The 17,178-nt window shown below is 41.5% G+C and overlaps 1 protein-coding gene across 4 annotated transcripts in view; it reads right to left on the bottom strand.

Moving 5' to 3' along the window:
* The window catches only part of vps13d (vacuolar protein sorting 13 homolog D), a 231,646-nt gene that overhangs the window by 1,856 nt on the left and 212,612 nt on the right, over positions 1–17,178 (bottom strand). For all 4 annotated transcript variants that reach the window (XM_061973410.2, XM_061973417.2, XM_061973395.2 and 1 more), the window contains 2 exons: positions 14,913–15,044; positions 14,600–14,840 (listed from right to left, as the gene is read on the bottom strand). In XM_061973410.2, the coding sequence (XP_061829394.2) occupies positions 14,600–14,840; positions 14,913–15,044 (373 nt within the window). The remainder of the gene's footprint in view (positions 1–14,599; positions 14,841–14,912; positions 15,045–17,178) is intronic.

A 17,178-nucleotide genomic window follows, 5' to 3' on the forward strand; every position in this document is an offset into this window, starting at 1 on the left:
ATGTGTAGGGATGGGTACAGTACCGATACGGTGGTGGTACTGTGTAGGGATGGGTACAGTACCAATTCCAGGCAACTGGGAATCAATACTGGTACTCAACGGTACCAACTTTCATTATTTTTGTGTTTGCTAATAAATATTGTTTTTAATAATAAAATGTCACTTTTTATTCCATCCATCCATCCATCTTCTTCCGCTTATCCGAGGTCGGGTCGCGGGGGCAGCAGCCTAAGCAGGGAAGCCCAGACTTCCCTCTCCCCAGCCACTTCGTCCAGCTCTTCCTGTGGGACCCCGAGGCGTTCCCAGGCCAGCCGGGAGACATAATCTTCCCAACGTGTCCTGGGTCTTCCCCGCGGCCTCCTACCGGTTGGACGTGCCCTAAACACCTCCCTAGGGAGGCGTTCGGGTGGCATCCTGACCAGATGCCCGAACCACCTCATCTGGCTCCTCTCCATGTGGAGGAGCAGTGGCTTTACTTTGAGCTCCCCCCGGATGGCAGAGCTTCTCACCCTATCTCTAAGGGAGAGCCCCGCCACCCGGCAGAGGAAACTCATTTGGGCCGCTTGTACCCGTGATCTTGTCCTTTCGGTCATAACCCAAAGCTCATGACCATAGGTGAGGATGGGAACGTAGATCGACCGGTAAATTGAGAGCTTTGCCTTCCGGCTCAGCTCCTTCTTCACCACAACGGATCGATACAGCGTCCGCATTACTGAAGACGCTGCACCGATCCGCCTGTCGATCTCACGATCCACTCTTCCGTCACTCGTGAACAAGACTCCGAGGTACTTGAACTCCTCCACTTGGGGCAAGATCTCCTCCCCAACCCGGAGATGGCACTCCACCCTTTTCCGGGCGAGAACCATGGACTCGGACTTGGAGGTGCTGATTCTCATCCCAGTCGCTTCACACTCGGCTGCGAACCGATCCAGTGAGAGCTGAAGATCCTGGCCAGATGAAGCCATCAGGACCACATCATCTGCAAAAAGCAGAGACCTAATCCTGCAGCCACCAAACCAGATCCCCTCAACGCCTTGACTGCGCCTAGAATTCTGTCCATAAAAGTTCAGAACAGAATGGGTGACAAAGGGCAGCCTTGGCGGAGTCCAACCCTCACTGGAAACGTGTCCGACTTACTACCGGCAATGCGGACCAAGCTCTGGCACTGATCATACAGGGAGCGGACCGCCACAATCAGACAGTCCGATACCCCGTACTCTCTGAGCACTCCCCACAGGACTTCCCGAGGGACACGGTCGAATGCCTTCTCCAAGTCCACAAAACACATGTAGACTGGTTGGGCAAACTCCCATGCACCCTCAAGGACCCTGCCCAGAGTATTATTGCAACATTTAAAAATGAGCTAACTATGATAACTGCTCTCCAGTTGCTACATCTTGTCTTTTGAAGTCTACCCAGTCCAAGAAGTGAGATGGCGGACGCTTTCCTCTCTCCCTTCTCTCTGCTTCTGTGTTTTGTCTTGTCTTAACCTTCTCCTAGCCTCCTTTTGCACCGCTCTCCCAAATCCAAACAAGGGAATTGATCAACTAAAAACGAAAAAGAGAAGATCTGGGGTTGGGGGGGAACCTTGTCTGTCATGACCCAACGGTTGTTGCTGGCCTGCCTGGAGGTGGAGGACGTAGAAGATACTATCTACCTACTAGGAATCATTATCATCTGCTGACTGCAGAAAGTCCTGCTCTGGTGTGTCAAGACCTTGGAAAACGCTGGTAGTCGCTACCCTAAAACTGCCAGCAATGATTGAAGGATTCGGGCAGAACTCTGGGCATTTGTGATTTTGGACTAAATCTGGACAACATCTTGGAGACGCCGTCTGCTGTGCATAGCAAAGTATGATGAATTTGAGAAACAGATGGTCTGGTCTCTAACTAAATACCCTCTACCCCTAGAAGTTTAGTCTGGGACTTGTTTGTTCTCCTCCTCTTCTTCCCAGATTTACCACTTTCCCACCTTTTACGTTCCTGTTCGGTTAACCTGTACAAGGTAAGTCTGCTCTTCAACGGGTCTGCGCTAAAAATGTCATTACCTTGTACTCTTTAAGTGCAACGACAAAGTGCTATCCTATTTTATTCCCCCGTAGTGTATAGGTTATGGTATGTTGGCTAGTCAGTTCAGTCTTTGCTATATCGAGTCTTTGGTTGCGCCCTAAAATACTGTAATTATACTGTAAGTAACGTTTTTAATACACACCATTGAAACGTGCATCTTAACTGTACTTTCCATGAACACATTTGAAGGTGTTGAGGAAAGCATGTAAAATGGCTAATGCTAATCAGTAGCATGTCAAGTGGGCTGGAAAGGGCACGTGATTTCGCAATGCATTGTGGGGCCGCGGTAGCCATTTTGATGGTGTTGCGTCCACCAGTTCTTCCTCCCAGGGAATCTAAGTTACTGGTCAATCCCAAATTCTTTCGATGACATATATGCTGAGTAAGAAGGACCATCAAGACAGAATTGGAATATTTTCAAAGTTATACCAAAGCTTTAGGAGATCAGTTTAACCAAAACATTTGTATCGGCTGCTCTAGTTGATCTGGCATTCCAAAGGAAAAACCAAATCCTTTTCACACAAAGAAAAACCCCATCTCTCCCTCGCAACACTGATAAGGAACCAATGGGGGAGGTCTTCACATTCCAAGGTTGAGACACAAAACAGACCTCTGAACACAAGAGAAACTAGTTAGAATAAAAAAAGGAAAAGTACTAGATCCTCTAAACATGACTATGTGAAAAGAAAGAACTCTTAAACATATAAGCATCCTCCACAATGGCCAGAACAATGCTGTACTGTGCCCGCAGTAACGTGAGACTGCAAACAGACTGGATTCAAACGGATCGTACAAAGACTGTAGCGAGACAAACGGGAACATATTCCAGAGGTTCGCTACCTTGGAAAAAAAAGGTAAAATTGGTGGAACTGATCCAGATTTGAGTAAGCCGCCGCCATTGTCGAAGCCAAACTTGTCTACTAAAGCCACTTTTTATACCGGTGGAAAAACTTATAAAGCAAAGTCTGCTAAGGCTCATTTTCCTCCCGGAATCTACAACTTTCCCAGGGTGCTCCCCCCCATTTCATACTCAGCTTTCCCTGGGAAAAAAAACAAGCCCATTATTACTTTGAAATACTTTTGATCACTGCGCTACTTCTCCGGAAATAATACTCTTTCATTTTTGTGCTTATCCATGACTAAAAGTTAACAGACAACAACAAAAATACTGTACGTTGTTTGTAACCCCAGCTAGCTTGGATAATGCTAACAGCCTACTAAATGCTAGGTGTGCAACTTGATAAAACTGTTAGAATAATTATGTGTAAGTTATCTCACAACTCTTATGCTTAAAGGCCGTTGCTATAGTTATTATCAATTGTGCTGAAGTTGTACTTTTCTATCTGTGCAAAGGGACATCGTCTCGTATCAGTGTTTGCGTCCAGAACTGAGGGCGAACATTGAGTACCGTGACGCAGACAAAGCAGAGACAGGGCGATATCACATTTCCATTTCATGAATAATCATAAATGATGTCTAACTGAGGCTGCTGAGATTACCCCCCTTCCTTCAGAGGCAGCCTCAGTGATGTAACCAAAGACCTCCCAAATAAATAGAGGAGCACGATTCCTTGCTTCTTGTCTGTTTAATAAATGTCATCAGTGTTTGAACCTGACAAAAAACCTGCTTTGATTCAAACTTACCAGTGTGAAAATGCCGTGAACCAACCAACAAGTACCAGGTGATGGCGTTAAAAGTGATTTTCGATGGTCTCGCGGCTGCTAACCAGGCTATTCGCTGTCTCTTTACTAGTTCACTAACCCGACTTTCTTGGCTTTGCTTTCACGCTGGAAATGACAAAAATCTTACCAAATCCTGTTTTCCCTGTAGCGATCATGACAACAATTGCAACATTTAAAAAACACTTTAAGACCAATGTCTTGGAAAAATATATCAGTCTTGAATCAACAAAGTAGTTAATACTATGATCAATGTTAATTACAAACTAGATATCAATAATAATGGAAGTATATGTCATGTCTGTGTAATCATGTTTTGTCTTAGTCATGTTTTGTTTAGTTTCTGGCTTTTCACTCCCTCGTCTTGTTTCCATGATTACCCATTAGTTTCACCTGTTCCACGTTTGGACTCATTGTGCACTCTTGTTTATCACCATAGCAACCCATTAGTTTTCACCTGTCACGTCACGCACCTGTTTCACGTTTTCAGTCACGCACCTGTTTTCGTTAATCATGTATGTAGTATTTAAGTTCATTGTTTTCAGTTTGTCTTTCTGGCGACATCCCGCATTTATGCTTCTGTACACTCTTCATCCTCTAAGATCCTGCTTCATGTCCCATGCCAAAGTAAGTTTTTGTTCCACGTTTATAGTCTTTTTGTTTTTCATAGTTTGTTCTCCGCCATTGTGCGCGCCTTTTGTTTACTTCCTTGTTTTGTAGTTATAGTGTTAAATAAAAATGTACTCACATTCCCGTCTCGCCCGAGCCAACTTTCCGTTGCATCCCGGAAAAGCAAACACCCAGGACCAAGTCATGACAGTATAAGTGTTTGTATATAGTATATCATTGGTACAAAGGTTTAACTAACACGTGTACAAGGATATCTCACATGTCTTTATCATTGAACTGTGTTTATGTTGTGTATAATGTGTATTTATAATATGTTGTGCAAAGGAATTTTTTTTTTAATAAAGTCAAATACAAATTAAAGCTGCAAGCAGCGTTGGTCGGGCCCGCGTATTTGGCAGGTGCTAGTCCTAAGTGTCCCAATACTTTTGTCCAGTTTTAGTCCCAAGTGTCCCAATACTTTTGTCAAGTTGTAGTCCCAAGTGTCCCAATACTTTTGTCCAGTTTTCGGCCTAAGTGTCCCAATACTTTTGTCCAGTTTTCGGCCCAAGTGTCCCAATACTTTTGTCCGGTGGTAGTCATAAGTGTCCCAATACTTTTGTCTACTTTGAGTCCCAAGTGTCCCAATACTTTTGTCAAGTTGTAGTCCCAAGTGTCCCAATACTTTTGTCCAGTTTTCGGCCTAAGTGTCCCAATACTTTTGTCCAGTTTTCGGCCTAAGTGTCCCAATACTTTTGTCCGGTGGTAGTCATAAGTGTCCCAATACTTTTGTCTAGTGTACCTACCTTGTCTGCATTGTGTGGGCACGCTGGTGCTTCCTGCTTTTAAGCAACCATCTTAAAAAAAACAGCAGCGCAGCAGCATCAGCGCAGCGGGTCTTTGAAGGGTCATAAAATCAAAACCGGAGCAGGTATTAAAACACTGTTCTGTTATTTTATACACAAGGGTTTAATCTCTCTCCTGTGTTAGTTTGAAGCCGAAAGGACAAACGCGCTCAGAGGAGATAGTTTTTGAAGGAAGGTGACCGGTTTTTACAAAAAAATTGTTTTGAAGGGGGAATAGCAAACTTCCTGTTGATTTTTGCTGGGGGTTGTCAGTTTATGAAATGTAGGTCTAAGTGAGACCTACATAGAGGTTTTTGTTTCATGTCTCTCCGACCTTCGCCAGGAGAGTTACAGGCAGTTTTGTCAGTTTTTTCATCCGAGGAGCAGTTTTTTGTGCGTTTCATTAAAAAATTGCGCTAGAGCACAATTTTGAGATTTGGGGTTAGGTCCGGTGGCCATGGATGAAGTGCTGGCTGTTCAGAGTCTGGACCGCTCGCCTGTGCATCGGCTGGGAACATCTCTGCGCTGCTGACCCTTCTCCGCTCGGGATGGTGTCCTGCTGGCCCCACTATGGACTGGACTCTTACTATTATGTTAGATCCACTATGGACTGGACTCTCACTATTATGTTAGATCCACTATGGACTGGACTCTTACTATTATGTTAGATCCACTATGGACTGGACTCTCACTATTATGTTAGATCCACTATGGACTGGACTCTTACTATTATGTTGGATCCACTATGGACTGGACTCTCACTATTATGTTAGATCCACTATGGACTGGACTCTCTCACTATTATGTTAGATCCACTATGGACTGGACTCTCACAATATTATGTTAGATCCACTATTGACTGGACTCTCACACTATTATGTTAGCTCCACTATGGACTGGACTCTCACTATTATGTTGGATCCACTATGGACTGGACTCTCACAATATTATGTTAGATCCACTATGGACTGGACTCTTACTATTATGTTAGATCCACTATGGACTGGACTCTCACTATTATGTTAGATCCACTATGGACTGGACTCTCACTATTATGTTAGATCCACTATGGACTGGACTCTCACTATTATGTTAGATCCACTATGGACTGGACTCTTCCTATTATGTTGGATCCACTATGGACTGGACTCTCACTATTATGTTAGATCCACTATGGACTGGACTCTTACTATTATGTTGGATCCACTATGGACTGGACTCTCACTATTATGTTAGATCCACTATGGACTGGACTCTTACTATTATGTTGGATCCACTATGGACTGGACTCTTACTATTATGTTGGATCCACTATGGACTGGACTCTCACAATATTATGTCAGACCCACTATGGACTGGACTCTCACTATTATGTTAGATCCACTATGGACTGGACTCTTACTATTATGTTGGATCCACTATGGACTGGACTCTCACTATTATGTTAGATCCACTATGGACTGGACTCTCACTCTTATGTTAGATCCACTATGGACTGGACTCTTACTATTATGTTGGATCCACTATGGACTGGACTCTCACAATATTATGTCAGACCCACTATGGACTGGACTCTCACTATTATGTTAGATCCACTATGGACTGGACTCTTACTATTATGTTGGATCCACTATGGACTGGACTCTCACTATTATGTTAGATCCACTATGGACTGGACTCTTCCTATTATGTTGGATCCACTATGGACTGGACTCTCACTATTATGCTAGATCCACTATGGACTGGACTCTTACTATTATGTTGGATCCACTATGGACTGGACTCTCACTATTATGTTAGATCCACTATGGACTGGACTCTTACTATTATGTTGGATCCACTATGGACTGGACTCTCACTATTATGTTGGATCCACTATGGACTGGACTCTCACAATATTATGTTAGATCCACTATGGACTGGACTCTTACTATTATGTTAGATCCACTATGGACTGGACTCTCACTATTATGTTAGATCCACTATGGACTGGACTCTCACTATTATGTTAGATCCACTATGGACTGGACTCTCACTATTATGTTAGATCCACTATGGACTGGACTCTTCCTATTATGTTGGATCCACTATGGACTGGACTCTCACTATTATGTTAGATCCACTATGGACTGGACTCTTACTATTATGTTGGATCCACTATGGACTGGACTCTCACTATTATGTTAGATCCACTATGGACTGGACTCTTACTATTATGTTGGATCCACTATGGACTGGACTCTTACTATTATGTTGGATCCACTATGGACTGGACTCTCACAATATTATGTCAGACCCACTATGGACTGGACTCTCACTATTATGTTAGATCCACTATGGACTGGACTCTTACTATTATGTTGGATCCACTATGGACTGGACTCTCACTATTATGTTAGATCCACTATGGACTGGACTCTCACTCTTATGTTAGATCCACTATGGACTGGACTCTTACTATTATGTTGGATCCACTATGGACTGGACTCTCACAATATTATGTCAGACCCACTATGGACTGGACTCTCACTATTATGTTAGATCCACTATGGACTGGACTCTTACTATTATGTTGGATCCACTATGGACTGGACTCTCACTATTATGTTAGATCCACTATGGACTGGACTCTTCCTATTATGTTGGATCCACTATGGACTGGACTCTCACTATTATGCTAGATCCACTATGGACTGGACTCTTACTATTATGTTGGATCCACTATGGACTGGACTCTCACTATTATGTTAGATCCACTATGGACTGGACTCTTACTATTATGTTGGATCCACTATGGACTGGACTCTCACTATTATGTTAGATCCACTATGGACTGGACTCTCACACTATTATGTTAGATCCACTATGGACTGGACTCTCACACTATTATGTTAGATCTACTATGGACTGGACTCTCTCACTATTATGTTAGATCCACTATGGACTGGACTCTCACACTATTATGTTAGATCCACTATGGACTGGACTCTCACTATTATGTTAGATCCACTATGGACTGGACTCTCACTATTATGTTAGATCCACTATGGACTGGACTCTTACTATTATGTTGGATCCACTATGGACTGGACTCTCACTATTATGTTAGATCCACTATGGACTGGACTCTCACTATTATGTTGGATCCACTATGGACTGGACTCTTACTATTATGGTGGATCCACTATGGACTGGACTCTCACTATTACCGTATGTTAGATCCACTATGGACTGGACTCTTACTATTATGTTGGATCCACTATGGACTGGACTCTCACAATATTATGTCAGACCCACTATGGACTGGACTCTCACTATTATGTTAGATCCACTATGGACTGGACTCTTACTATTATGTTGGATCCACTATGGACTGGACTCTCACAATATTATGTCAGACCCACTATGGACTGGACTCTCACTATTATGTTAGATCCACTATGGACTGGACTCTTGCTATTATGTTGGATCCACTATGGACTGGACTCTCACTATTATGTTAGATCCACTATTATGTTAGATCCACTATGGACTGGACTCTTACTATTATGTTGGATCCACTATGGACTGGACTCTCACAATATTATGTCAGACCCACTATGGACTGGACTCTCACTATTATGTTAGATCCACTATGGACTGGACTCTTGCTATTATGTTGGATCCACTATGGACTGGACTCTCACTATTATGTTAGATCCACTATTATGTTAGATCCACTATGGACTGGACTCTCACTATTATGTTAGATCCACTATGGACTGGACTCTCACTATTATGTTAGATCCACTATGGACTGGACTCTCACTATTATGTTAGATCCACTATGGACGGGACTCTTCCTATTATGTTGGATCCACTATGGACTGGACTCTCACTATTATGTTAGATCCACTATGGACTGGACTCTCACTATTATGTTAGATCCACTATGGACTGGACTCTTCCTATTATGTTGGATCCACTATGGACTGGACTCTCACTATTATGTTAGATCCACTATGGACTGGACTCTCACTATTATGTTAGATCCACTATGGACTGGACTCTTACTATTATGCTGGATCCACTATGGACTGGACTCTCACTATTATGTTAGATCCACTATGGACTGGACTCTTACTATTATGTTAGATCCACTATGGACTGGACTCTCACACTATTATGTTAGATCCACTATGGACTGGACTCTCACTATTATGTTAGATCCACTATGGACTGGACTCTTACTATTATGTTGGATCCACTATGGACTGGACTCTCACTATTATGTTAGATCCACTATGGACTGGACTCTTACTATTATGTTGGATCCACTATGGACTGGACTCTCACTATTATGTTAGATCCACTATGGACTGGACTCTTACTATTATGTTGGATCCACTATGGACTGGACTCTCACTATTATGTTAGATCCACTATGGACTGGACTCTTACTATTATGTTGGATCCACTATGGACTGGACTCTTACTATTATGTTGGATCCACTATGGACTGGACTCTCACAATATTATGTCAGACCCACTATGGACTGGACTCTCACTATTATGTTAGATCCACTATGGACTGGACTCTTACTATTATGTTGGATCCACTATGGACTGGACTCTCACTATTATGTTAGATCCACTATGGACTGGACTCTCACTCTTATGTTAGATCCACTATGGACTGGACTCTTACTATTATGTTGGATCCACTATGGACTGGACTCTCACAATATTATGTCAGACCCACTATGGACTGGACTCTCACTATTATGTTAGATCCACTATGGACTGGACTCTTACTATTATGTTGGATCCACTATGGACTGGACTCTCACTATTATGTTAGATCCACTATGGACTGGACTCTTCCTATTATGTTGGATCCACTATGGACTGGACTCTCACTATTATGCTAGATCCACTATGGACTGGACTCTTACTATTATGTTGGATCCACTATGGACTGGACTCTCACTATTATGTTAGATCCACTATGGACTGGACTCTTACTATTATGTTGGATCCACTATGGACTGGACTCTCACTATTATGTTAGATCCACTATGGACTGGACTCTCACACTATTATGTTAGATCCACTATGGACTGGACTCTCACACTATTATGTTAGATCTACTATGGACTGGACTCTCTCACTATTATGTTAGATCCACTATGGACTGGACTCTCACACTATTATGTTAGATCCACTATGGACTGGACTCTCACTATTATGTTAGATCCACTATGGACTGGACTCTCACTATTATGTTAGATCCACTATGGACTGGACTCTTACTATTATGTTGGATCCACTATGGACTGGACTCTCACTATTATGTTAGATCCACTATGGACTGGACTCTCACTATTATGTTGGATCCACTATGGACTGGACTCTTACTATTATGGTGGATCCACTATGGACTGGACTCTCACTATTACCGTATGTTAGATCCACTATGGACTGGACTCTTACTATTATGTTGGATCCACTATGGACTGGACTCTCACAATATTATGTCAGACCCACTATGGACTGGACTCTCACTATTATGTTAGATCCACTATGGACTGGACTCTTACTATTATGTTGGATCCACTATGGACTGGACTCTCACAATATTATGTCAGACCCACTATGGACTGGACTCTCACTATTATGTTAGATCCACTATGGACTGGACTCTTGCTATTATGTTGGATCCACTATGGACTGGACTCTCACTATTATGTTAGATCCACTATTATGTTAGATCCACTATGGACTGGACTCTTACTATTATGTTGGATCCACTATGGACTGGACTCTCACAATATTATGTCAGACCCACTATGGACTGGACTCTCACTATTATGTTAGATCCACTATGGACTGGACTCTTGCTATTATGTTGGATCCACTATGGACTGGACTCTCACTATTATGTTAGATCCACTATTATGTTAGATCCACTATGGACTGGACTCTCACTATTATGTTAGATCCACTATGGACTGGACTCTCACTATTATGTTAGATCCACTATGGACTGGACTCTCACTATTATGTTAGATCCACTATGGACGGGACTCTTCCTATTATGTTGGATCCACTATGGACTGGACTCTCACTATTATGTTAGATCCACTATGGACTGGACTCTCACTATTATGTTAGATCCACTATGGACTGGACTCTTCCTATTATGTTGGATCCACTATGGACTGGACTCTCACTATTATGTTAGATCCACTATGGACTGGACTCTCACTATTATGTTAGATCCACTATGGACTGGACTCTTACTATTATGCTGGATCCACTATGGACTGGACTCTCACTATTATGTTAGATCCACTATGGACTGGACTCTTACTATTATGTTAGATCCACTATGGACTGGACTCTCACACTATTATGTTAGATCCACTATGGACTGGACTCTCACTATTATGTTAGATCCACTATGGACTGGACTCTTACTATTATGTTGGATCCACTATGGACTGGACTCTCACTATTATGTTAGATCCACTATGGACTGGACTCTCACTATTATGTTGGATCCACTATGGACTGGACTCTTACTATTATGTTGGATCCACTATGGACTGGACTCTCACTCTTATGTTAGATCCACTATGGACTGGACTCTTACTATTATGTTGGATCCACTATGGACTGGACTCTCACAATATTATGTCAGACCCACTATGGACTGGACTCTCACTATTATGTTAGATCCACTATGGACTGGACTCTTACTATTATGTTGGATCCACTATGGACTGGACTCTCACTATTATGTTAGATCCACTATGGACTGGACTCTTCCTATTATGTTGGATCCACTATGGACTGGACTCTCACTATTATGCTAGATCCACTATGGACTGGACTCTTACTATTATGTTGGATCCACTATGGACTGGACTCTCACTATTATGTTAGATCCACTATGGACTGGACTCTTACTATTATGTTGGATCCACTATGGACTGGACTCTCACTATTATGTTAGATCCACTATGGACTGGACTCTCACACTATTATGTTAGATCCACTATGGACTGGACTCTCACACTATTATGTTAGATCTACTATGGACTGGACTCTCTCACTATTATGTTAGATCCACTATGGACTGGACTCTCACACTATTATGTTAGATCCACTATGGACTGGACTCTCACTATTATGTTAGATCCACTATGGACTGGACTCTCACTATTATGTTAGATCCACTATGGACTGGACTCTCACTATTATGTTAGATCCACTATGGACTGGACTCTTACTATTATGTTGGATCCACTATGGACTGGACTCTCACTATTATGTTAGATCCACTATGGACTGGACTCTCACTATTATGTTGGATCCACTATGGACTGGACTCTTACTATTATGGTGGATCCACTATGGACTGGACTCTCACTATTACCGTATGTTAGATCCACTATGGACTGGACTCTTACTATTATGTTGGATCCACTATGGACTGGACTCTCACAATATTATGTCAGACCCACTATGGACTGGACTCTCACTATTATGTTAGATCCACTATGGACTGGACTCTTACTATTATGTTGGATCCACTATGGACTGGACTCTCACAATATTATGTCAGACCCACTATGGACTGGACTCTCACTATTATGTTAGATCCACTATGGACTGGACTCTTGCTATTATGTTGGATCCACTATGGACTGGACTCTCACTATTATGTTAGATCCACTATTATGTTAGATCCACTATGGACTGGACTCTTACTATTATGTTGGATCCACTATGGACTGGACTCTCACAATATTATGTCAGACCCACTATGGACTGGACTCTCACTATTATGTTAGATCCACTATGGACTGGACTCTTGCTATTATGTTGGATCCACTATGGACTGGACTCTCACTATTATGTTAGATCCACTATTATGTTAGATCCACTATGGACTGGACTCTCACTATTATGTTAGATCCACTATGGACTGGACTCTCACTATTATGTTAGATCCACTATGGACTGGACTCTCACTATTATGTTAGATCCACTATGGACGGGACTCTTCCTATTATGTTGGATCCACTATGGACTGGACTCTCACTATTATGTTAGATCCACTATGGACTGGACTCTCACTATTATGTTAGATCCACTATGGACTGGACTCTTCCTATTATGTTGGATCCACTATGGACTGGACTCTCACTATTATGTTAGATCCACTATGGACTGGACTCTCACTATTATGTTAGATCCACTATGGACTGGACTCTTACTATTATGCTGGATCCACTATGGACTGGACTCTCACTATTATGTTAGATCCACTATGGACTGGACTCTTACTATTATGTTAGATCCACTATGGACTGGACTCTCACACTATTATGTTAGATCCACTATGGACTGGACTCTCACTATTATGTTAGATCCACTATGGACTGGACTCTTACTATTATGTTGGATCCACTATGGACTGGACTCTCACTATTATGTTAGATCCACTATGGACTGGACTCTCACTATTATGCTGGATCCACTATGGACTGGACTCTCACTATTATGTTAGATCCACTATGGACTGGACTCTCACACTATTATGTTAGATCCACTATGGACTGGACTCTCACTATTATGTTAGATCCACTATGGACTGGACTCTTACTATTATGTTGGATCCACTATGGACTGGACTCTCACTATTATGTTAGATCCACTATGGACTGGACTCTCACTATTATGTTGGATCCACTATGGACTGGACTCTTACTATTATGTTGGATCCACTATGGACTGGACTCTCACTATTATGTTAGATCCACTATGGACTGGACTCTTACTATTATGTTAGATCCACTATGGACTGGACTCTCACAATATTATGTCAGACCCACTCGACATCCATTGCTTTCGGTCTCCCCTAGAGGGGGGGGGTTACCCACATATGCGGTCCTCTCCAAGGTTTCTCATAGTCATTCACATCGACGTCCCACTGGGGTGAGTTTTTCCTTGCCCTTATGTGGGCTTTGTACCGAGGATGTCGTTGTGGCTTGTGCAGCCCTTTGAGACACTTGCGATTTAGGGCTATATAAATAAACATTGATTGATTGATTGATTGATCCCTAGTAATATGTAGTTAGTGCTATGTAAAAAAGCTGAAATTCTCCATGTTGATTTTGATAAAGGTGAAGTATGGAGTGTGACAGCTGTGTGGTCTCACCATTGTCATAAAGGTGAAGTATGGAGTGTGACAGCTGTGTGGTCTCACCATTGTCATAAAGGTGAAGTATGGAGTGTGACAGCTGTGTGGTCTCACCATTGTCATAAAGGTGAAGTATGGAGTGTGACAGCTGTGTGGTCTCACCATTGTCATAAAGGTGAAGTATGGAGTGTGACAGCTGTGTGGTCTCACCATGGGCTTCTGGTGAGAGGGTCCAGGCATGGCGACTCCACTGCTGGTGCTTTCAGCCTTCTTGGTGAGCTGCACGTAGACCTTGCCATGATCCTTGGACACCAGACTGTGGTACAGGTCGTCATACTTGATCTCCAGGAAAATGGCCTCACGGTCCACCTGGTCTCCCGGCTTCAGGAAGTAGACCACTTTGGAGGAGATGAGCACGCTGTAGCTGTCGATGGGCTCCACCGCGATGAAGCTGCCGTCGAGGGAAAAGGGAAGACGGCGCATGAAGGGACCTTCAACTGCGAGTGGAAGAGATGACACTTACAACTCAGACTGGATGTTGTCGGTCAGGCGGAAGAGCTGCTCCTGACCCTCAGCCTGCAGGGCCGAGTAGCGGGGCAGAAGACCCTGAGGACCTTTGCAGCAGCGAGGTTTCCTCACGCGTTGTACACTTAACCTGCACCACACATCATCATACATCACATTATACATATATAATGTAGTAACAGACACCTTCATAACAATATGTACAATATACACACTGCAAGTATATATATAAAGTAGTAACAGACACCTTCATAACAATATGTAATATGTACAACATACACACTGCAAGTATATATATAATGTTGTAACAGACACCTTCATAACAATATGTAATATGTACAACATACACACTACAAGTATATATATAATGTAGTAACAGACACCTTCATAACAATATGTAATATGTACAATATACACACTGCAAGTGTATATATATAATGTAGTAACAGACACCTTCATAACAATATGTAATATGTACAATATACACACTGCAAGTATATATATAATGTTGTAACAGAAACCTTCATAACAATATGTAATATGTACAATATACACACTGCAAGGATATACAGTATATAATGTAGTAACAGACACCTTCATAACAATAAGTAATATGTACAATATACACACTGCAAGTATATATATAGTGTAGTAACAGACACCTTCATAACAATATGTAATATGTACAACATACACACTGCAAGTATATATATAATGTTGTAACATAACAGAAACCTTCATAACAATATGTAATATGTACAACATACACACTGCAAGTATATATATAATGTAGTAACAGACACCTTCATAACAATATGTAATATGTACTATATACACACTGCAAGTATATATATAATGTAGTAACAGACACCTTCATAACAATATGTAATATGTACAACATACACACTGCAAGTATATATATAATGTTGTAACATAACAGAAACCTTCATAACAATATGTAATATGTACAACATACACACTGCAAGTATATATATAATGTAGTAACAGACACCTTCATAACAATATGTAATATGTACTATATACACACTGCAAGTATATATATAATGTAGTAACAGACACCTTCATAACAATATGTAATATGTACAATATACACACTGCAAGTATACATATAATGTTGTAACAGACACCTTCATAACAATATGTAATATGTACAATATACACACTGCAAGTATATATATAATGTAGTAACAGACACCTTCATAACAATATGTAATATGTACAACATACACACTGCAAGTATATATATAATGTAGTAACAGACACCTTCATAACAATATGTAATATGTACAATATACACACTGCAAGTATATATATAATGTAGTAACAGACACCTTCATAACAATATGTAATATGTACAATATTTACCGTATTTTGATCATTTTAATCAATTCAGGGACTGACTTCTTTTGCGCATAAATTTCCGTTTTCATAGCAGCGCACTTCCGACAATGTGTCTTCCCACTTCCAGATACAAAATGTGTGTGTGTGTGTGTTGTAATCATGGCAGACTTGGTAAGAAACAAGAAAGACGACTATTTCACGGACAGTTGTCTGTTTGGTCCAGCTGGCAAGCAAAGTTTTTACCGGTTTATTTGGGTAATCACTCCATTTATGTCAAAATAGCATGGCTATAAGTTCCTTATTTTGCAGCTTCAAGTCACTTTCACCTCATTCTCTCGGCTTAGATCTGCTCCAATGTCTCACTCTTCCTTCATATGCTGGCTTCTATAAGCAGTAGTTCATCCTCTGTATATTCAGCTTCAAAAAGATAAGGTTGTGAATCTTCATTTGTCCAAAAATAGAGGATGAACTACTGCTTATAGAAGCCAGCATGAAGGAAGAGTGAGACATTGGAGCAGACCTAAGCCAAGAGAGTGAGGTGAAAGTGACTTGAAGCTGCAAAATAAGGAACTTATAGCCATGCTATTTCGACATAAATGGAGTGATTACCCAAATAAACCGGTAAAAAGTTCGCTGGCCAGCTGGACCAAACAGACAATTGTCCATGGAGTGAGTCACACTTTATATTGATCATGATACACGTCATGTGTGTTATTACAACTATAGTACATACTAGCTGTGTACAAACAAAACATGAAATAATACTTTACAGGTACTGTAATATGATGTTTTTCCACTCAGTACAGATTGGTGTAGTATCACAGTGTTGTGTATTACAAACTCAAAGGTGTTTCGTGCTGACGTAGAAGCTAGCTTATCTCTTTCTGTAGTTAGCTTCTACG

Source organism: Nerophis lumbriciformis, linkage group LG01 (genome assembly GCF_033978685.3).
Source record: "Nerophis lumbriciformis linkage group LG01, RoL_Nlum_v2.1, whole genome shotgun sequence".
NCBI classification, from domain to species: domain Eukaryota; kingdom Metazoa; phylum Chordata; class Actinopteri; order Syngnathiformes; family Syngnathidae; genus Nerophis; species Nerophis lumbriciformis.